The sequence below is a fragment of the Carettochelys insculpta genome, chromosome 5 (assembly GCF_033958435.1).
Source record: "Carettochelys insculpta isolate YL-2023 chromosome 5, ASM3395843v1, whole genome shotgun sequence".
Classification (NCBI taxonomy): Eukaryota; Metazoa; Chordata; order Testudines; family Carettochelyidae; genus Carettochelys; species Carettochelys insculpta.
Genome location: NC_134141.1, coordinates 101,199,841 through 101,223,903, shown reverse-complemented (window position 1 = coordinate 101,223,903; position 24,063 = coordinate 101,199,841). Strand labels below are relative to the sequence as shown.

General features: G+C 43.4%; 1 protein-coding gene across 1 annotated transcript in view; it reads left to right on the top strand.

The window, feature by feature from the left end:
* The window catches only part of CCDC152 (coiled-coil domain containing 152), a 30,729-nt gene that overhangs the window by 122 nt on the left and 6,544 nt on the right, over positions 1-24,063 (top strand). The window contains exons 2-5 of the mRNA XM_074995609.1: positions 990-1,095; positions 10,760-10,828; positions 15,826-15,890; positions 16,478-16,580. Coding sequence (XP_074851710.1) covers positions 990-1,095; positions 10,760-10,828; positions 15,826-15,890; positions 16,478-16,580 — 343 coding nt within the window. The remainder of the gene's footprint in view (positions 1-989; positions 1,096-10,759; positions 10,829-15,825; positions 15,891-16,477; positions 16,581-24,063) is intronic.

Here is a 24,063-nt window from a genome sequence, read left to right as displayed (position 1 = left end):
AGCTGAAAGGGCTTTTTCTTAACACTTTCAGTAATATCTTTTTAAATGTTTTTAGTGACATTTTCTTCTATATGGCATCTGCACTTGTCATAATTATAGACTATGTACCCTAGTACTACAGAACTTCAAAATCTGCTGCAAAGCAGTGCCTTTTTTGAGCCACACAATATCCTCTTCCATCACAGAATGTTTGGAATCAACACTGTGAAAAGGCTTTTCTACAACAGTTATCTTGATTGCCACCTTTCTTTGGCTTGGCCCCTTCTTGGTTCAATTTTGGAAGGAGTGCTTTTCAAAAATTCCTGTAACTTTTCTTGTTAATTTCTGTTGCAGTTAGATGGAAAGTTTTTGGGCCATCGTGCAATTAATTTTTGCCTAGGCCAGGATCACTGGATCTATTTTTTGACAGGTGACGAGACTTCCAAGGCAAATATTTTCATTATTTGTTCCACCAGGTGAATCTAACTATGAAGATGACATCAACCAATTAGACAGATTTTGTTAGTGGCTGTCAAGTGTTACGATGGACATCTAACACCATACACAACCATTTTACCAACATTATAATTGTGTGCTTAAATTAAAAACAACTGTACACCAAGGCATGTGAAGCTGTGGACCACCAATATAAATACATGACACACGTGGTGGGTGGCTGTCAGCATTCTGCTGATTAGCTGGGTGGCACCTGAATCTCTACTGGGTGGCAGCCCAGGATCTCAGCTTACAGGGAACACTGATGCTATCCTCTAACATCTAACTTAACTTCTTTACAGCTAAATCATAGTGTTGGTAGAACAGACCTGGGAAGGAGGTACTGAACTATTCTGAAAACCACAGCTCAACATTGTTGGGTTTGTGTTTGATTTGGTCTGGGGTTAGTTTGTTTTAGTAATATTCGGAAGAAAAACTTGATATTTAGACAGAAAATTCAGCACAAAAGGATTTAACTTCACATTATCCTAAACATATTTCAATTTTTTTTACAGAAAATATTGGAAATTAATGGAAAAAATAACCTTCTGGATCTTCAGCTGGAAAAATGTAATAGATTATTGGCATTAAGCCAATCAAGGGAAGACTCATTAAAAGAGGGTAAGTGTTTTTTTATATACAAAAACAGTTGATTGTGCTTGACAGTTCAAAAAATAATTCCACAATCTTCTATCATAAAATGTGTAAGAATAATTTAGTAACATAAGATGTTTGGATCATTAGATCCAGTCAAGTTAGATGTGCTGTTGAAATGTATGGTAAGTTAGAATGCTGATTAGCTCATAGCCAACTCAGCTTCTTGTGGGGCTGAATCCTAAATAGTAAAGGCAAGAAATAAAATCCAGGTATTTAAAGTATGTTTTCTTCTTGTTATAGACAAATTACAAATCTCATTACCCAGTTGGAAAAATTAATATTAAAATCTAATAAAAATTCCTGCAAGATGTATGAAGCAAATGTTTCCAAATTGTGTTTGCACCATATCTCTGCATAGGATTTTTTTTAATTCTGCTTTCACCCACTCTTGCTATTATGGAAGTGGGTCCTGCTGGATCCCCGGGGATCCCAGTCCTATGCATAGCTCTACACTAGTCCTGCACAGTAGGTCAGATTTTGAACCTCAATAACAACAAGTTTCCATCATCCTGACTGAAGAATAAACGTGTGGCAGAACCAGCCACTGAAAAGGGAGGCAGGATTGATGATATGGATGCTTTCCCTCTAGGGGTCCTATATTAAAAAAAAGTAGGTTTTCCTTGGCTCCTATTCACAACACATCGAGATGCAGTATGTAATCTATTTTTCAGCATGAATGAATGTTACTTCTGAAATAAATCTATAGGATACCCAAGTATGATACAATTTAAGGGACTGGAATTGGAAGTAAGTAAAGAAGAATTACAGTAAATTAATTATTTTATTCCTGAATCAAGAAGGCAGTCGTGTGCTATAAATTACAGTGGAGCTAAGAGCAGCCTATAGTTAAGGTCAACTGAGGCTAATCATTATGAAATCCTATGTTTAACTGCTCTGCCAAGCTGTGTGCCCTGAAATTTTCCATGTAGGGTGTCTGCCTCAGGTTGAGTTCATTTAGAAAATTTTGGCAAAAATGATTGAGCTGCTTTTCAAAATAAGATGAAGGAAAACATTCCAGTTGTTTTAAAAATCTGACAACCTTTTTGGGTGAGATGCTTTGTTATCTTCATGGTTTGGACCAGGCACTTCAAATTTGGCAGGGGACTGTCAGAGATGTGCTTTCTCTCATCACTTTGAAAATTTCCCCAAATCTGGCCAAATTATGAGACTCTGAAAATGGCAGTCCACAGCAGAGACAAATGACTTTGAAGTTTGACAGGTAATTTTTCAGAAGAGTTGTTCTGTACAGAAGGTATCCCCGTGCTGAAAAGGGCTTTTCATGCAATCGTTGCTTCTGGGGACGCTGTGCAATGGGCACTGGAAGCAAGATGAAGATTGACTGTCTGTACTGTGCTCTTGAGGCTCCCCCCACTGGCAGCCACGCAGTATGAAAAGGAAGATGAAGTAGCCAAGTGAAATGCAGGGTCTAGAAAAAACTTTGTCTCCACTATGAAATAAAGGGGAATTTATTGAAGTCGACTTTGTAACACTAGATTTTGTAAAGCTGAAGGTAAGTGTCCACACATGTCCAGAAAGCTTACATAGTGTGTGTCCATTGCCTTAGCTAGGTTTGACCTGCATCAGCAATTGCATTCTGGGTGTTTGTGCCACTGTGTTATGGGAAAAAATGCACAGCAAGTACTTGTGGGCATCTGATGTCATCATCCCAGAGTGCATTGTCCCCCTGCACCCCCACCATTGGAAAACGAATGGCTCAAGTAATTTTGCGCCTTTTTTCCAAAGTTTGCCTCTGGTTCACATCACTGGACGATGCTAGCCTGGATCCTGAACAACTTAGAGCCATTGCACAGTGTTATGGCCACTACCTGAAATGTCATACAGTATTTTATTAGATAAAGTTAGTGGGAGGATGAGGAGGATGTGGACCTTGATTCAGATGACGTTAAAGGACTGGAGACTAGGAATGCACAGCTGCTGGCCGTCCTGGATGTATTGCACGCAGTGAAGCGCCAGTTCTGGAGACATAAAAGCAGCACACACTGGTGGGACCACATCATTTTGGAGGTCTGGGATGACCGGTGTAGCTGCAGAACTTCCACGTGTTCAAGGCCACTTTCATGGAACTTTGTGATTTTCTGTTCCCTCCCTGAACTGCTGTGATACCAAAATGAGGCCTACTCTGACAGTTCACAAGTGAGTGGAAATTGTTGTGTGGCAGTTTGCAATGCCCAACTACTACCGGTCAGTGGGAAATCAAATCAGGGAGGGCAGATCTACAGTGGGGGCTGCAGTGATCCAGGAAGACAAGGCAATCAATGCCATTCTGCTGCGAAAGACCTTGACTCTGGGAAATGTGCAGGACATAGGGAATGGCTTTGCTGCCATGGGGTTTCCTAACTGTGGTGGGGCGATGGATGGAATGCACGTTCCTATCCTGTCTCCTGACCATCTGACCTCAGAGTTTATAAACCACAAGGGGCATTTCTCCGTGGTATTGTAGGCATCGATGGATCACAAAGGTCATTTCACTGACGTACATTTCACAACAGCATTTTTTTTTATTTGGGGGTGAGGGTTATGGGGGTAGAAAAAAGAAAGGGAATCCTGCCATCACATGTGAGGAAATGTGAGCGTTTTGCAGTGTGGAGGGGTCCTGGGGGTGGACTGTGAGACTGTCCTTGCCTTTTCTCCCTTGCATTTGGGGCCCCCAACGAGGGGAAGTCAGGCAACAGGATGAGGAGGCCACATAACTGTGAATTCTGCGGTGGGTGGCCCTCTGCAGTTCCAGCATGGACCAGTCTGCTCCTTAACAGCCAGTAGGAACTCTGCTGAGCCCTGGTTCCTGTGCTGAAGCATGCTTTGTCGCCACTGCTTGGTCCACTTTCCATCAGCAGTGGCTTGGGCTCACTCCTTCCGAGCCTCTTGCAGCTGCTGCAGGATGAGATCCTGTTTTGTTCATTTCCTCCTGTGCATCACATTGACCTTTTCACCCCCACCCCCCTCACACTACCTGTTGAAGACAATCAAGGTCAAAATTGAGATACAATTTCTAAGTGTGACACAACGCACTGACCCATACAATGAATGGATCTCTGACAATCACTGCAACTTTTGTTTTCCGAGGCCACATTTAGCTTCTTAAAGATAACAATGAATCAGCCTCTGCAGAACAGAAGCTACAATTTTTTCTAGCGCATTTCAGTGTGGACACAGTAAAATCCTGGCGGCTAAGGGAGGGAGGGGGAGTTATTGAAACAAAGCCCTGTAAAACATAAAATGAAACAAAGCCCTGTATAATGTTCTTGGCATCTTTTTCCTTGTGTAGGGAAAAAGCCATTTAAAGCAGGGAAAGCCTGCGCTGAACCTGCCAGTGTGTGGAAGCAGGGTACGCACAGCCTGGCACCTGTGTGGTGGGGAGGAGAGGGTAAGCCCATTGGCTGCAGGGTGGGCTGGGGTGGGGCAGCCCTATTAAAAATAAACCACAGAAAAAAAAAAAGAACCTCTCTAGCATCTCCACTTTAATCCTGTGCAGGGAAAAAGCAATTTAAAGCAGGGAAAGCCTATGCTGGACCTACCAGTGTCTGGAAGCAGGGTGCACACAGGGTGCACAGGGTGCACACGCAGCCATGTGGGAGGGAGGGGTCGAGCCTGCCAGCCACGTGGTGGGCTTGGGAGGGAGCAGCCCTGTAAAAGATAAAGCGCAGGAAAAAAAAAAACTTTCTCAGAGGCTCCTCATAAATCCTTTGCAGCCACATGGTTGTGGGGGGGACCCAGGGAGCCCACCAGCAGTGTGGTGGGAGGGAATGGATCCAGGAGAGCCTGCCAGCTGCATGGAGGAGTCAGGAGATGGACAGCCTGCCAGCCACATGGTGCACTAGGGCAGTCCTGGGAAATTTAAATGGCCAGGGAGCAGTGTGATAATATTAAAGGGACAAACTTTCATGAAACTTCCCGTGCTGCTTCTAGATTGCAAAAAGAGACTTCAGCTTCATGAGAATAACAGAGTGAAAGCAAAAATATGCTCATACACTGTGGGCATAGGGCCAGAAAATTTTCAAGAATGCTGTGTGGTGCCATAATGCCATATTACTTATTGGTGGCTTGGCTTGGCAAAGAGTGCTGTTGTGGAAGCTGGAATAAAATAGGCCTCTCCAAAAATCTTGTGGAAAAAAAAAAGAGAGAGAGAGAGAGAGAGCGAGTACCTGGCTGAGACCTTTGTGGAGACCTCCAAAAAGGATAAACACTCCATCCCCAGAAATATAAACAAGCTCTTCTAGAGGCACAGATCCACCTCACCCCACCCACAACACACTTGTAGCTGTTTAAAAAAATATGCTCACCAGAAGAAAACCTCTACCCAAACCTTGCCACAGCCCACTGGTAGCAGTTTAAGAAATATACTCACCAGAAGAGCCCTCTCTAGCTTTGCTGACCCCAGAGCATACTGGTTTGATGAGAGGACTGGCTGCAGGGTGATGAAGAGCTCCTTGGCCATCTGTTGAATTGCTTGACTGGCATCTTCCTCCTCATTGGCCTCCATCTCCTCACCCTTGCTGATCTCATCGGAGAGCTGGGCATTGTCTCCTGAGGAGTCCATGCAGTTCTTGGTGACCATGATTAGATCCTTCCTAAGAATTGCATTGAGCTGCTCATAAAAGCAGCATGTTTTGAGGAGTGTCTTCCACTGTCTCATAATTCTGCCTGAGCTCCTTGATTTTGACCCAGCATTGCTGAGCATCCCTGGCATACACTTTCTCCATCATGCCCTGAGAAATCTCCCCATAAATGTCTGCATTTTTTTGCTGGTCCACAGTTTGCTCAGCACAGATTCATCACCCGGCACAGAAATGAGATCCTACATCTCCTGATGACTCCCTGGTGAGGATCTTTTGTGACCCTGAGAACTCTGATCAGAACTAGAACCTGAAGAACTTGTGATGATGAGATGCGATTGTTCCTGAGGTGCACTATCCATGCTGGCCAGAAAGAAAATGAATTCAAATTCCTGGGCTTCCTGTTACGTACTTTCTGCATACCTGAAGAGCAGCAGAGATGAAAGCAGCCAGAACGGACACAGGGGGGCATTGTGGGATACCTCTGGAGGCCAGTAAAATTGATTTAAAGTAACGCTGTTTCCACACTAGCATTAATTCAACCATTTAAATTTGAACTTGGTGTTACACTGCGTGGGAGGGACGGGGCAAGAAAGTCAACCTTAGCAACCCTTAAAATCGACCTAATGCTATTTGCAGTGAAGACAGTCACATTGTAAAATTGAACTAAGTGCCTTAAAATCAATTTTATGGTCTAGTGTAGATACACCTGAAGAAGGGTAATGGAGGAATTAGATGGTGAACACCATGCGGAAGACTGGGAGAGGAAGTTGGGAGCTTAATCCAGCTTCTTGTGTACATGCATTATGTCACGGTCTTTGATTTCATGATCCTTTACTATTTATTTCTGCATGACCCCTATTCCATTCAGAGTAGAGAATGGACTGTACTCAGGGGATGTATCAGGATTGTACAGTAAATGAGGCTTTGGTCTGTTGTGCCCCTACCCTATTAGCTGAAGAATTTGGAAGATATAAAGACAGTAACACAAGTGAGCAAGAAAAGAAAAATGGCCTAAGGCACAGACAACCGTTAGTCTAGCATTTCCTGAATTTTGAGCGCTTGTACACAATACCTCATGAAGATTTTATATCTTAACGTATTACAGGAGGTCCATCTTGTGTTCACATGTTAATATTGCAAATGTTTGAAATAACAGAATAATCTTTGTTTTTACAAATATGTTATTGTTTCTGAAATTATTTGTCAATGAGAAATGGCCTGTTTCCCAAACAAATACAAAACTGTACTTTCATAGTGGTTTTATTTAAGATGCTGTGATGGTGTATAAAAATCTTGCACTTGCATGGAAGGGATTCAGGAACGTTTTTGAATTGGAGTGGCTGCATCCCCTGCTAATCATATCAGAACTGGGTCAGGAGGAGTTAAAAAGATAGAACACCATTAAGATGAAGGCAGCCCTGGGATGGGAACAGACTGTTGTGGTTCTCTGGCTCAGGAGAGAGGACTGAGAACCTGCAGAAACCCCGCCTTTGCAGAAGGAAGGTGAAGAACTGTTGAGTTACAGGACAAAAGAACTAGGATTCACATTCTAAATTGACATGAATACTCCAAGGACCCCTCTGAAGTAAGAGAAGCTATATGCTGCTGGAGAGAGCTGCTTTACCTTTCTGTTAGTTGACCCCTTTTGTTGGCTATGGGTCACTTGTGTCCAGGCAGTGATGCCACTAGACGGGATGAGACAGTCTCAAGGCCCAGTCAGAGGGTGAATGCTAACCCACTAGAAAGAAGCCCTGTCGGGATGGAGGTGGAGTAATGGACTCATTGGTACACACTCCCCACATAACCTAAAGGGGGTGCCCTACCACAGAAAGATTTGAGGCAAATGGAAAATTGGAACAAAGCAGACTTGCATATTTTTCAAATTTCTCTAAATTTAGGTTGTATTATAAAACACGTGTTGATGTATGCATAAGGGGGAAAGAGAGTTTGAACAATAAAAGTCTGTTCATTTAGGAGCTATGTTTAAATTAATTCTCCTTCATCTTCTTTGTAATCTCCAAACTTAAATTCAGCTCATAATAAGAAAAGAAATAATATCTGAAGCAATATCTCCATTTAAAATAATATACTTTGGGTATAATAAATATGATTAAACTTGAAGGTGCATTGTTGTTATGTCCAGTAAAATGTGAGACTTAGAACACACAGTTACTAGATAAACAACAACAGGGCTGGTGCCTTTTGTCCTGTAATCTTCAAAATCAAGAATCCAAAGGCATCATCATGAGAGGGCAAGGGGGAAGCAGCTGTGCATTCTGGGATGCTGCTTGCTCTTCTTCCCATTCTCTTGACTATCAGAGAGTGAAAGGAAAATGTGTGGCTTGAGTGGATGCTGTCCTTTCCTGGTTGGTGAGGGGGCAGAGGAGTAATTCACACAATCTGAGCACTTTCTCCTCATTCCCTGATAGTCAGGGGACCAGGACAAAGAGCAAGCAATGTCTCTCTATGCAGGGCTGCTGTCCCCCTTCTGCCAGCCCAAAATGACACCCTTGCAAGAATCCCATCAGTGTTATTTTATATTACGTTAAAAACTGTCTTAAATGAGTGTAAAGATTGGAGAGTCAAACACACAAAATTAGGAAATGACAGAATCAGAAAAACTGAATACTAGAACTGGAAGAGACGTCAATACATTATCTACTCCAGTCCCCTGCACCCAAGGCAGGACTAAATAATAGACCATGCTTGACAGGCATTTGGCTACCCTGCTGTTATAAATCTCCAATGACAGAAATTCCACAGCATCCCTAAGTAATTTTTTCCAATCCTTAACTATCCTGACATTTAGGAGATTTTTCCTGTCCAACTTAACCCCCCCCCCCTGCTGGAATTTAGGCACATTGTACCTTGTTCTATCCTCACAGATTAGCAAAAACAAATATTTACCTTCATCCTTGTAAGAGATTTTTAAGCACTTGAAAATTATCATCACACCCCCCTCTCCACCCCGTACCCAATTTTTCTCATCTCCAGATTAAACAAAACCCATTTTTCCATCTCTCCTCATTGGTCACATTTTTATATTTCATCATTTTTGTTGCTCTTCGCCAGACTTTCTCCAAGTAGTCCACATCTTTCTTGAAATGAGACACCCAGAGCTAGACACAATACTCCTTCTGAGGGCTAATCAGCGCAGAGTAGAGTAGAACCTGTGAAACCTTAACTTGACTCCCTTGTGGGCATGCGTTACGATGCAGTCTTTAATTACACCTCCACATACTGTTACTTCCATCATTCAGTGGTCTGGAAATTAAGCGAGGATGTGTAGTAAACATAGGTGATGTGTGGGGATGCCCAGGAGGCCACAATGCACCCCCAGTGCTGTCCCCACCCCCGCATTCACCATCAACTCTGTGCCACTTCTGAGCTGAGTGTGGGGCCTTCCCCAGAGCAATGCAGCTTGACAGCAGCACAAGCTTCCCTAGGCCGTGCTACTCCTAGATCACACTGCTCCAGAAGGGGCTGCCCTGCACACACTAGACACAGTGGGCAGGAGTGGAGCAGGGGTGCAGGAGGGCAGGGCAGAGCACCATGGGAATGGGAGATGTATGGGCAGAGCAGAGGCAGGACAGGGGCACAAGGCTACTGCCCTCCTGCATCGGTTGCCTCTGGTAGCCAATGAGGGGTTCAGGTGCAGGAGGGGGCTCTAGACGGGGGCAGAGGATTTGGGTGTGGGAGCAGGTGAGGGGTCCAATGGGGAGTGCACATTCTGGGGTGGGGCTGGAGATGAGAGGTTGGGACACGGAGGAGGACGTGGACAGGAGAGGTAGGTTCAGGCTCTGGGTAGGCGTTAGAGAGCTGGAATGGGCTGGGGCGGGGGGTGAGGGTGGGCGTGCAGGCTCTGGGAGGGAGTTTGGGTATGGGAGGGGGCTCAGCATTGAGACACTGAAGTTGGAGTATTTGAGAGGATGTGGAGCACTTACCTCAGGCAGCTCTGGTTCAGTGGCACAGGGTAGCTGAAGCAGGCTCCCCACCTGCCCTGGCCTTGTGCCACTGCTGCTCCTGGAAGCAGCCGTGGCTAGTATGTCCCTGTGGTGGGGAGGGGGACAGACAGGTAGCACCACACCCTGCCTTTGCTGGCAAATGGGAAGTGCAGCTGGCAGTGCTTGCAAGGCAGAGTGCTGAGCTTCCCTCATGGCTGCAAGCCAGCAGTCGAACTCACAGCTCCAGCCCAGAGGAGCAGGGCAGGGTGGGGGACAGGGCTCAGGCCTTCTAGTCCTGGGTGCAGAGACTTGGTTCAAGCCAGATGAAATTAAGTGGTGGGGGAGGGTTGGATCCAGCTCACGGGCTGCAGGTTCTCCACCGCTGTGCTAGGGCTTCCCAACAGACGAGCTGTAAAGATATTTTTAACGTGGCAGAAAACAATTCCCAAAATTTGTTCTGAGACATGTTTTTGCTGAAGGCTTCAATAAAAATATCACACTGAGACAGACAGAGGTTTGCTCTCATAATGAACAGTGTCAGGCAAACTGAACTATAGGTGTTGCCATTAGTACCGCCTATAGTCAGACCCTCTGACGGGGTGGGCAAAGGAGGCAATTGCTGTGGGGCCTGGCATTTCAAAGGAGCCCGGAACTCCGGACGCTGCCACTGCAACTTTGGCAGCAGCAGTGGCCAGACTTCCAGGCCCCTTTGAAATACTGGCAGCGCTCATCCAAGCAATGGGTAGGCAAGGGCCAGTGCCACTGACTGCCCTAGGCCCCACCCTGTCTGCCCTTGGCCACACCCCTTCTGGGGCATGGAGCTGGGCCCCCCTCCCACCTTGCCCTGGGCCCACAGTGGATGTTGGTCCTGCTGCCTGTAGTAGGTATAACATGGATTTGTACATTTGGAAAAGCTTATAAGGCAACAGTGAAATAAGTGCAAGATTGTTTTTTTCCTTGATATACCTTCTACCCGTTACAAAAGACCTTGCATTGCTAAATAAGTTATTTATAGTTGTTTTTAGCTCTTAGAGTGGAATCCTAAAAAGAAAATAATAAAGAAATTATTGAAAAATTAAATATTTATGTTTCTTTTTGTTTGTTTAGAATATGCAAAGCTCCAGAATGTGATAAAGGGTCTACAACAAACAATCAAAAATCAGTGCGACTTAAGAGGTAAAGAAACAAACAGAATCTGACATAGTGGGTCTTTGCCCACAAGAGCTCATGCTCCAATATATCTGTTAGTTTATAAGGTGCCACAGGACTTCTCATTGTTTAAACAGAATCCTGTGTATTGCATTATATTTTAAAACAAATATGTATAGACTGCATAAACCAGGAGGGATTCCTACTTCACATTTAATCCTTCTATAAGGCCAATATCTATCTGCTAATAAGAAAACACAAGAAAATTAAAAATAAAATGAAATAAACCTGATATAAACATTTTTGGTTTGTTTTTTGTTTCTTAGCACAAGAAATATTGCAAGTAATCAAGGTAGTGTAAATCACATTTTTAGATGCTTTGTAATCCAGCAAAGAACTTAATCATGCTTTAGTAATTTACTGGGTCAATGAAGCCTTAGGCTTAGCTTGCTAATGTTCTTAAAATGTAGCTGCCATCCAGAAATATTTATCTAGGTAGGTGGTGTTGTTATTATTAGCTATTATTCTGAAATAAAATTATAAATATAATTGTAGTGTTTAGTCTTATTTTTATACATATCATAATTAGGAACAGATTTTTATATTGATAAAGATGTTGATTTTTATGAAATCTCCATTTCTTCTGAATTGTCACTTGTCTGTAATACTATTTATAAGTTAAATATGAAATCAGAATTCCTTATTCATAGAGAATAAAAGTCTCACATAAAGCCCCATTTAAAGGACCAGCACAAACTACATGTGCTTGCTGAGAGCTCATAAAGCCTGTGGATCTAAGTGGTATTTAGGGCCTTGGGTTGATAGGTGAACTTTCCCTCAGTTGAATCCCATCACTCTTACCCTTAATGGTTTCACATTAATAAAAGTATGATATCCTATTCTATTCAGCTCAGTTTCTGCTCTGTCAGTTTGTCCAATATTTTGCCTTTTTAGGTTTAAACCTTGGTTAATTTTAATTACCTTAAGAACATTAGAATATAAGAATGGCCATACTGGGTCAGACCAAAGGTCCATCTAGCCCAGTGTGCTGTCTTCTGACAGTAGCCAATGCCAGATGCCCCACATGGAGAGAACAGAACACGTAATCATTGAGTGATTCCCTCTCCTGTCATCCATTTCCAGCCTCTGACTAACAGATGCTAGGAGAACCATTCCTGCCCATGCTTGGCTAAGTATAGATAGATCCATCCTTAAATATAGAATGAGGTGAGAGAAAATTGTCCAAATTCGAATTTTTGATCATACATTAACGTCACAAACTTTGCTACATGTGCATGGTCTTAAAAATGATTGTGAGCATGTATTGAGCTTCTTTGTTTCTTTCTTTGTATCTTTGTATGGAAAGATGTTTTTCTTAAAAGACTCCACTGTTTTCAAACGACTTTGTAATCTCAGTCTCTGGTCTCCAGTTTGATAACATTTATTTGTTCCAGTATTTACTTTTAGGAACAAAAGTGTCTACATATATGAAGCTGAAAGATGGAGAAAAGTATGAGCAGATGATTCAGATCTAACAACCTCTACCTTCTAAAATAATCATATCATTCCCAATTAAACAAATTTGTGGCTTCTTGAATACTTAACTCATAATGCAGCTTTTTAGGTTGATGAAATCTAAACAAAATAGATCAAAATATACAATGCACATCAATTAATAAAAAAGGATCAAAGCCTGCAAGACAATAAATCATCTAACTGCCTTGAGATTTGCATGTTTAAAAACCTTTAGGGATCTGGGCCTCTGAGTGCCTTTTGTCAGGTACTGATCAACCTGCGTTTCATATTAACCTCCATGGGAAATATGAACAATCAACCAGTTGAAGGAGGTACTCTGCATCTCACAGAACTGTGCCCTGTTCCTCCATAATTCCTATTGAAATCAGTGGGAATTTTGGGTGGGAAACAGCCTAAGGAGTGGTGGCTTAAAGGGCTTTCAGTACCCAAGCGAAAGTGATTTAGTTCCTCTTATTGAAGATTCTCTGTCCCTTTTACCATCAGTCTGGGAGGTAGAAAATGAGGTAGGACTCCAAAGGACTGATTCCCTTTTATCTTAAAGCTACTTTACCCAACTCTTGCAACATAAAGGGCCTTAAAAGGTGTATATATAATTTAATCCCACTTTAAGGACTCTTAATACTGGTGTAAAGTGGCAATAGTATCTATGAGAATCAGCCTTAAATAAAAATCAGGTATTTTCTCTGGTTAACAAGACTATGCTCTCAAGGCCTCAGTGGCTATAACACAGTCTTTCTTAGAGGCATAACCTTTAGCTAGGAGACTTATTGTCAAATTAAAGGCACGCTGGGGGCCAGATTCTTATTTTATAAAATCTTCTCTAAGGCTCTAGGAGTTGATTGCACCAAGCAAAAGAAGATTAATGAGCTACCAAATCATGTTTTATAATCTACTGTCCTACAGTTCCCACTCTAATATCTTTCTCCATAAATATTAGTGTTAACATCTAAAGGCAATGAAACAGCTTAGAAGAACACGACATTTTAATAAGGTCTGACTTGCCAAATAAAGTTTAGCAGTCCTTCCAACTTGGCAGGTGTTCACTGATTCCATCAAAATGAATTAATTCAACAAGGTTTACTAAATACTGCTGAACTAAATGGGGCAGGATAACATACTGAATGATTAAATTTAGTGGGGATGTCAGTTATAAGGCATCAGCTAATAATATGGACCTCAAAGATCACGGAATTGGTTAATTAATGAATCAGATGCTTATGGGGTCTAGAATTTCTGTGAAAATAACAAACATAATCTGTACCAAGAGTCAGTTTGTGGTTTCTTTTGCCTGTTGAAACTCCATGAAAATCTTCTTCCTGTATTAGGTTTTTAGTAATAGTTTGTTCATAAATCCAGCCCAAAAAATACTACTGAAAATAGTGGGTAATGAACAAGCTTTGCTGAGATGAAATATAAATTACATACTGTCTGATTCACTTGAGAAGCAATCCCTTAGAAGCAAAAAAAGCACACATTATCCAAAATGCAACAATTTGCATTTTTATAAATAAAACACAAGCTCACAATTATTATGTCTCTAGACAACTACATAGTTAGGCCAGCCACTCTTTTGTGCCTACCCTTAAATATTACTATACTTTTATCAAAATAATTTGCTCTTTCACCATCCACGCTCATAAGTTTGGAACAAATTTGTTCAAATGAAAAGGTACCATACACAAGTTCTCTGAGTTTTTCAGTTTTGCCTTTGTGTGGCTCCTTTCTCTGCTGTTAGTCAAATGTAGTCAGCGTTTCATTGACAACCTGATAGTAGTGTTTTTAGCCTCTAATCAGTCAAGTCTCTCCAAAAATCTCCAATTGTTTTTGCAAATTTATTCCCTCTTTGTGGAACCTTTGTCCTGCAGAATGTGTGCTGTATTTTGATCAGAAACTTCTGTTTAATTCATACGTCAACAGACACATAGTAGTTGGCTGCAAGTGCAGAGATACTGTATTACTGAGAATTCCACCAAAAGTTATTTGGAAACTCAATACAGTATTTATATTGTTTCAACACACCAAGCACCCATAAGGCTGACGTTGTCTGCAGAATCTCTGAACGTCTCCAGTGTGCCCCAGTGTGCAGGATCAGAAAGAGTTACTTCTTTTTCAGGGAAGTTTAAATATTGTGCTGAGCACTTAAACTGCTGAAGTTTAGGACACTGTCATGTCATTATCAGGCATCATGTCTTTTAGTTTTGTTTTAGTTGTCTGAGCAAATGGCAAAGAACGTCCTGTCATACTTCTGTTTTCATTCTCGGACGGTATCCCCTGCAATTTGGACACACTATTCTGCTGTTTTTATTTTAGACGTAGTAGAAACAGTAATGTTACATTTGAATTAATTTTTCCCTTAAGGTATGGTTGAAGCAATGCTGAGTCATTTCCCGTGTTTGACCAAATTTCCTACATTAATGGTAGTGATTTTTTTTAATTCGCCCCTTACTCTTTCTTCTAGTTTTTTTGCTTGCAACATATTGTAGCAGGCCAGTAATATCACCACTGTCAGGAAGAAAATATACAGGGTGAAATGCTTCTACCATTTCCATGACTCATTTTGTACTGTGTTAAGAACAATGCTGTCATAGAAGGGGATTGCAAATTTCTTTTCTTGTTCAGATCTTCTCTTTCTGTTTCCCTAGGTGTCTACTGATTATGTGTTCCTCATTTACTGCATACCCAACCTGAGACATAGACCATCTGAATTTCAGAAATTCTGAGCAATCAAAATTAAGGCAAAATTTTGTCATGGAGGTCACAGAAGTCCTGGGACCTGTGACATCCGGAGCCTCCCTGATTTCAGTTTACAGTGGCTGGGAGCTATAGAATCCCCCTATTGTCCATGGCAACCAGGAGTCATGGGATACCCCCACTACTTTGGGCAGTGGAGGACTCCAAAGCTCCTAGCCCCTGTTGCTGGGATAGTGTATTCCTGCATCTTCTGTAGGACTTCTTTAAAATACAGCCAGTTCTCCTGGACTCATTTCCCTCTTATGTTAGTGTCCCAGGAGATCCTGCCCATCAGTTCCTTGAGGGAGTCAAGGTCTGCTTTTTTGAAGTCCAGAGTCCATATTCTGCTGCTCTCCTTTCTTCAGGATCCTGAGCTCGACCACCTCATGATGACTGGTGCCCACGTTGCCACCCACATTTACTTCCCCTACCAAGTTCCTCCCTGTTTGTGAACAGCAGATCAAGCTGAGCCCGGCCCCTGATTGATTCTATCAGCACTTACACCAGGAAGTTGTTCCTAGCATTCTCCCAAAACTTCCTGGATTGTTTGCGTACTGCTGTACTGGTGTCCCGCAGAAACCACATTTGAAACAACAAAGATCTAATCAAATGGTGTCATAATAGTTTCTACAAAATGTAAATAATTTTTATTTTAAAGTTAGGTGGATAATAAAAATACATACAAAACATTTCTTTATTCTTTATTAGAAAGATGAAGTTTCCTAATATTTATATTTAACAATATTTTATTTATACAGATGAAAATGAAAGGCTGAAAAATAATATCCAATTATTGGAAGAGAAATTAAACGCTCATGAACAGGTGAGACATGACCGGGCATGCTTTATTCAAAGCTATAAGGCATATCTCTATACTTTCCTTGAGTAGAACAACTCAAACAATGGTTTACAGTTCTTGGGAACATGAATTTTGGGTAAATTCTGTGGCCTCTGAAGGTCAGACTAGATGATCACAATGGTCCATTCTGAATATATGAATTATTCCTGCAAGGGCTGGGGCTGAAATGGATTATTCTTTTCATTTAACTTATCATGGCTCTTCTTCTGAAGCTGATCTTGCACATAAAATCATATGGGCAGCTGTTTCAAAGACAGAGCAGTATAGATAGGTGGTGAAGTTTTGGAGAGCGAGAGTATGTTCTGTAAGATGCTGAGCACTCTGGCTCAATCCAGCAAAGTACTTAAGAATGTCCTTTCCTTTAAAGAGAAGTCCTGTGGCACCTTATAGACTAACCGATATTTTGGAGCATAAGCTTTCGTGGGCAAAGACCCACTTCCTCAGATGCACAGGTGCCACAGGACTTACTGTTGTTCTCAAAGATACAGACTAACACGGCTACCTCTCTGATCCTTTCTTAAATTCAAATACTCACGTGTTTAAATTCACAGGAATATACAAATCAAATTGAGAAACTTGTGACAGAAATTAAAAACAAAGAGGAAGAGTACAAGATGCAGTTAACAAAGGTTCATTGTGACATGAGGAGAAAGTGTAAGTTGTCTGAATGCTGCACTAAGTTAAAATGATTCTGAGATATGACACACCCAAGTCAAAATCACCAGCTGGTTATATATGTTCAGTATCTCTTCTTGACCACTTCTTATTGTTCAGGAAATTAACAAGTAGTACATTTTATACTTATTTGAGACCTTTTTGTAGCTCATTGAAAAGCAAAGATTCTCTCGAAGTCTAAGGCCCATTGAAAAGATACTCCTGTCCACAATAAGGGGTAATGATGAGTTCCACTTAACATCAGACTATCTTTATTTGTTTAATTTGAAATGTATTACTTGTAAAGTATTGAATTCAGTATACTGTAACAGTAACTACTATTCTTTCTCAAGGCTATATTGTCAGGTCCTCAGTGTGGGTCACCTGTCCGTAGCTGTAGAGGGCAGAATCAAAGATGATTGAACTCAGAACAAGGGACTAGACCGCATCCCACCTTCCAGAGTCAACCCCTCCATTTTGTTTTGTTGCTGTTAGCTAGGGCAGGGAATCCAACTCTTGTGGCAAGAGAGAGAATTAAAAAGAAATAAAATAAAAGGTGGTGTGTTGTCTCCTGCCTGGAACTAGCATAATGCCTCCCTCTCCCCTGATTCTTCAGGTAATAGGGCAGAAGGATAGTGGAGGGAGACCAAGCCTGTGTTTCTCCACTGGGCTGTGTCATAAGAACATAAGAACATAAGAACATAAGAATGGCCATACTGGGTCAGACCAAAGGTCCATCAAGCCCAGCATCCCATCTGCCGACGGTGGCCAATGCCAGGCGCCCCAGAGAAGGAGAACAGAAGACAAGTGATTTATCTCCTGCCATCCATCTCCTGCCCTTGTTATGAAGGCTAGGGCACCATACTTTATCCCTGGCTAATAGCCATTTATGGACCTGACCTGCAAAAATTTATCAAGCTCTTTTTTAAACCCTAATAGAGTCCTGGCCTTCACAGCCGCCTCGGGCAAGGAGTTCCACAGGTTGACTGTGCGCTGTGTGAAGAAAAATTTCCTTTTATTAGTTTTGAACCCACTACCCATCAATTTCATTTGGTGTCCCCTAGTTCTTGTATTATGGGAAAAGGTAAATAATTTTTCTATATTCACTTTCTCCACACCATTCATGATTTTATATACCTCTATCATATCGCCCCTCAATCGCCTCTTTTCCAAACTGAAAAGTCCCAGTCTCTCTAGCCTCTCCCCATATGGGACCCTTTCCAAGCCCCTAATCATCTTAGTCGCCCTTTTCTGAACCTTTTCTAATGCCAATATATCTTTTTTGAGGTGAGGAGACCACATCTGCACGCAGTACTCGAGATGTGGGCGTACCATAGTTTTATATAGGGGAAGTATGATATCTTTTGTCTTATTATCGATCCCTTTTTTAATAATTCCTAACATCCTATTTGCCTTACTAACTGCCGCTGCACACTGCGTGGATGTCTTCAGAGAACTATCCACTATAACTCCAAGATCCCTTTCCTGATCTGTCGTAGCTAAATTTGACCCCATCATGTAGTACGTGTAATTTGGGTTATTTTTTCCAACATGCATTACCTTACACTTACCCACATTAAATTTCATTTGCCATTTTGCTGCCCAATCACTCAGTTTGCTGAGATCTTTTTGTAGTTCTTCACAATCCCTTTTGCTTTTGACTGTCCTGAACAACTTGGTGTCATCTGCAAACTTTGCCACCTCACTGCTTACCTCATTTTCCAGATCATTGATGAACAAGTTGAACAGGATCGGTCCCAGGACTGAGCCCTGGGGAACACCACTAGTTACCCCCCTCCATTGTGAACATTTACCATTTATTCCCACCCTTTGTTTTCTGTCTTTTAACCAATTCCCGATCCATGAAAGGACCTTTCCTCCTATCCCATGACCACCTAATTTACATAAAAGCCTTTGGTGTGGGACCGTGTCAAAGGCTTTCTGGAAATCTAGGTATATTATGTCCACTGGGTGCCCCTTGTCCGCATGTTTATTAACCCCTTCAAAGAATTCTAATAGATTAGACAGACACGACTTCCCTCTGCAGAAACCATGCTGACTTTTGCCCAACAATTTGTGCTCTTCTATGTGCCTTGCAATTTTACTCTTTACTAGTGTTTCTACTAATTTGCCTGGTACTGATGTTAAACTTATCGGTCTATAATTGCCAGGATCTCCTCTAGAGCCTTTTTTAAATATTGGTGTTATATTGGCCGTCTTCCAGTCATTTGGTACCAAAGTGGATTTAAAGGATAGGTTACAAACCACTGTTAATAACTCCGCAATTTCACATTTGAGTTCTTTCAGAACCCTTGGGTGAATGCCATCTGGTCCTGGAGACTTGTTACTATTCAGCTTATCAATTAATTCCAAAACCTCCTCTAATGTCACTTCAATCTGAGTGAGTTCCTCAGATTTGTCGCCTAAAAAGGCTGGCTCAGATTTAGGAACCTCTGTAACATCTTCAGCCGTGAAGACTGAAGCAAAGAAATCATTTAATCGCTCCGCAATGGCACTGTCTTCCTTGATCGCTCCTTTTATATCTTTATCATCCAAGGGCCCCACTGCTTTTTTAGCAGGCTTCCTGCTTCTAATGTATTTAAAAAACATTTTACTATTGTTTTTTGAATTTTTGGCTAGCTGTTCCTCAAACTCTTTTTTGGCTTTTCTTACTACATTATGACAGTTAATTTGGGAGTGTTTATGTTCCTTTCTATTTTCCTCACTAGGATTTGACTTCCACTTTTTAAAAGCTGCCCTTTTCTCTCTCACTGCCTTTTTAACATGGTTGTTTAGCCATGGTGGTTCTTTGTTAGGTCTCTTACTGTGTTTTTTTATTTGGGGTATACATTTAAGTTGGGCCTCTAGTATGGTGTCTTTAAACAGTTTCCATGCAGCTTCCAGGGATTTTAGTTTAATTACTCTACCTTTTAGTTTCTGTTTAACTAGCTTCCTCATTTTAGTGTAATTCCCCTTTTTGAAATTAAATGCCAGAGTGTTTGACCGCTGCGGTGTTCTTCCCAACACAGGAATATTAAAAGTTATTATATTGTGGTCACTATTTCCAAGCGGTCCAGTAACAGTTACCTCTTGGACCAGATCCTGCGTTCCAGTCAAGACTAGATCGAGAATCGACTCTCCCCTTGTGGGTTCCTGTACTAGCTGCTCCAAGAAGCAGTCATTTAAGGCATCAAGAAATTTAATCTCTGAATCCCGTCCTGAGGTGACATGCACCCAATCAATATGGGGATAATTGAAATCTCCTATTATTACTGTGTTTTTTATTTTGATAGCCTCTCTAATCTCCCTTAACATTTCAGCATCACTATCACTGTCCTGGTTAGGTGGTCGGTAATATATTCCTAATGCCATATTCATATTAGAGGAATGAATTGTTATCCATAATGATTCTATGGAACATTTTGATTCCTTTAGGATTTTTACTTCATTTGATTCTATATTATCCTTCACATATAGTACCACTCCGCCACCCGCACGACCTGTTCTGTCTTTCCGATATAATTTATATCCCGGTATGATAGTGTCCCACTGATTGTCCTCATTCCACCATGTTTCTGAGATGCCTATTATGTCAACTTCCTCCTTTGATATGAGGTACTCCAGTTCACCCATCTTATTAGACAGACTCCTAGCATTAGTGTAAAAGCATGTTAGAAAACTACCACTATTTATATGTCCGCCTTTCACAGACGTGGTGGATTTTTTTATGCACGATTGTTTCACATCTGATCTTGCCCATATATTATTTCCCACGTTCCCTATCTGACTAACTTCTAGGGAATCCCTGCCTATGGAGCCTCGTGTAAGAGAAGTCTCCGTCCGATCCAGGTGCTCCCCCGCACCAATCGGCTTTCCCCCACCTCTTAGTTTAAAAACTGCTCTATGTCCTTTTTAATGTTTAATGCCAGCAGTCTGGATCCACCTTGATTTAGGTGGAGCCCATCCTTCCTGTATAGGCTCCCCCTACCCCAAAAGTGTCCCCAGTTCCTAATAAATCTAAACCCCTCTTCCCTACACCATCGTCTCATCCACGCATTGAGACTCTGAAGTTCTGCCTGTCTATCTGGCCCTGCGCGTGGAACTGGAAGCATTTCAGAGAATGCCACCAAAGATGTTCTGGATTTCAGTCTCCTTCCTAGTAACCTAAATTTGGCCTCCAGAACATCTCTTCTACCCTTCCCTATGTCATTGGTACCAACATGTACCACGACGACCGGCTCCTCCCCAGCACTGCCCATAAGTCTGTCTAGATGCCTCGAGAGATCCGCAACCTTCGCACCAGGCAGGCAAGTCACCATACGGTTCTCCCGGTCATCACAAACCCAACTATCTATATTTCTAATGATCGAATCCCCCACTACTAAAACCTGCTTCTTCCTAACAGCTGGCGCTCCCTCCCCCGGAGAAGTATCCTCGGCACGAGAGGATACAACATCACCCTCTGGAAGGAGGGTCCCAACTACGGGATGGTTTCCCTTTGCTCCCCTTGACTGCTCTCCTTCCCTGAGCCTTTCATCCTCCGTAACAGCCTCAGGACTGTCAGATTGGAGGTGGGACAGCCCTACTATGTCCCGGAAAGTCTCATCCACAAACACCTCTGCCTTCCTTAGCTCCTCCAGTTCAGCCACCCTGGCCTCCAAAGCACGCACTCGGTCTCTGAGGGCCAGGAGCTCCTTGCATCGAGCACACACATACGCCACCCGCCCACAGGGTAGGTAGTCATACATACTGCACTCGACACAATAAACAGGATAGCCCCCACTCTGCTGCTGGGCTTCTGCCTCCATTTCCTACTCTAGTTATATACGAGGGTTAATTAAATGTTTCAGATAGAGGTTGTTATAAAGGATTTAGTTTAAGGGCAACAGAAGTAAGTCACTGGCTCCCTCCAAGCTCCCCCTTTAAACTCCCCTCTCCAAACTCCCTCCTGTTAGCACGCACCCTGTTTGCCAGCACCCGGTCGCAAAGCTCCCTGGCAAAGTGTCCCTGGCAGAGTGTGCAGAAGGACAGGATTGTGTCTTGTGCAAGCCAGCCACCTCCATTTCTCAGAAAGGTTTCACTTTGTCCACCTCATTACAATCTCAGAGCCAGTTCCTAGGAGTTCCCCACTAAACAGGAGTCCCACAGTCAGAGGCCACACATCTCAATGGACAACAGAAAAATAAAGAGAGCACATCAGCTGCCAGAGGCAGTTACATTATAGAACAGTATTCCAGTGTCCGAAACTATAACCTCTCAGGCTGAATCCACCACAGACAGAGTAAGGAGCAGCCAGTGAGACTATTTTAGGCCCTTGCCATTCCATGACTTAGATCTTACCCTCCCACCAATCTTGGACAATTTTCCTCTCTCTTTGCTCAGGGAAGTTAGGAATTCTGCAGGAAGTGGAGAAGAAGGGAATCACTCCCCTTCAGGAAACAGTTCCCTCTTCAGCTATTGAGTTCTTGAATTTGCTGTAAAAAAAGTGCCTTTACTTCGGAGGGTGCCATCTTATGAGCCCTGTTACAGGATTTCCATCCACTCTCAAAAGGGCAGACAGAAAAGCTGCATCTACACTAGGCAATTCTTTCAAAAGAGCAGGCCCCAGTTCAAAGTAGCATGCGGTACCTCTACACACGCCACATGCTCTTTCGAACATGACACCAAGGGCAGGCGCCGCAGGAATCGAAACCACTATTCCAAACAGAAAATAGAGGCTGCTTTTTCAACATCTTTTTTTGGAAAAAGGACGTGTGTAGATGCTCCACATCCCACTCTTTTGAAAGAGTGGGGTCTGCCATGGCAGCAATCAGCTGTTAGGCAGAGACGTGCTGCCCAGCCCCTGTGGGGCTCTATGATCTGTGCGTGCAGCGGCTCTTAACCCCGCATGGACCAGGAAACCCTATTGCAAGAAGCTGAGAGTGTGCACGCCTCAGCCAGACCCCCAGTGGCCAGTGGAGAGTCATGGCCACTGGTCAACCATGTGAGAAGACCCAGGTCCCGCACTCCGAGTGCAACCAGGGCTCCCAAAGGTCCAGCTGGGGCAGGGGTCGGGGGGAAGCTCCAGGATCTGCTGGGGCTATAGCAAGAGGATGAGGTGCTCTGGGTCATGGGCATGAAGTGGAGGAATGCGGCTACATTTGCTAGCTGGCCAAGGGCCTGAGTGCCTAGGGTCACCGTGCCTGCACTCCTGACCAAATCAGGAATAAGGTCAAGAAGCTGCAGCAGGGTTATTCCCAGGCTCAGGACTTGGCCAGCTGGTTGGGGGCTGCCCCATTTCATGCCCATACTGTCAGGAGCTTAGGACCATCCTGTGCCCCCAGGCCACCTCCATCCAGCACCATATGGAGCTGCCAGAGCGTCCATTTTGAGGCCCCACCCTGACCCCGCCAGGCTCCCCCTGGGTCCCACCCCCCTGATTGGTGTGTGCTTACCTCCTTACCTCCATCACAATGGCCCCAATTGTGGCCTTGTCTATACCAAACTGGTGTCCCACAGAGCAGTAGTTGTCTGGAGTGGCCAGCTTCCAGACAGCTATCGCCATCCTGTTCTCCATGGGAAGGGCACACCACATCCAGGTGTCCTAGTGTCTCAGAGCCAGGGGCAGCCGCTGGCACAGCTCCAGGAAGGTCTGCCCCTGCATCCAGAAGCTCCGGAGCCACCAGTCATCGCCCCACTCCTCCATGACCAGTTGCTCCCACCACTCAGAGCTGGTGAGGTAGCTCCAGAGCCGGTGGAGCCCCTGGGTAGGGGGCATCCTAGAGGACCCCATGGTCTCTGGTGTTCCTTCTGACCTTGTGAGGGGTCCCCAGTCAGGAGCTGCAAGATGGCCACCGGTGCTGTGGCCAGCAGGACGCCCACTCCGCTGGTGGCAGCCAGCAGGGTTTCCAGCTGCTGCTGCTGGTCCATGGCCTTTCGTGCAGGCACTGTGTCTGCAGGGTTTGTGGCAGCTCTGCAGGCCTTGTGCTGTGCAGGTTGAAGGTGTTGGGGAAGGACCCTTTAAAGAAGCTACTTGCTGGGGCCTTGGAAGTCCTTGGCCACCTTGTGACCCCATCCATGGTGTTTCCTGACCCATTCTTTTGAAAGAGGGCATGGGTTTGTTTGGATGCTTTCTTTCCATGGCCTGGACAGCCTCTTTCAATGTGGTGCATGGCCCTTTCAATGCTGCTCGTCGATGGCCCCAGCCTTGTGTGTAGATGTACCCCTTTGATAGGGCATCTTTCGACTACTCTCTTTCAGAAGGTTCCCTTTCAAAAGATCACTCTAGTGTAGACGAAACTAAAGAGATGCCTGCTAGCAGAAGAGGTTCCCAGGACTCTTCATCTGATTCAGGTCCCCAATTCCAACCACCTTGAAGAAGCCAAATTATAAATGGGGAAAGATTGGAAAAAAATACTTCAGCAACTTTAAAGTAAATTGCCATATTCTTCTGTTTCTATGACAAGTGACTCCCTCCCTCCTTTTTTTCCCCCCTTCTCCTCCT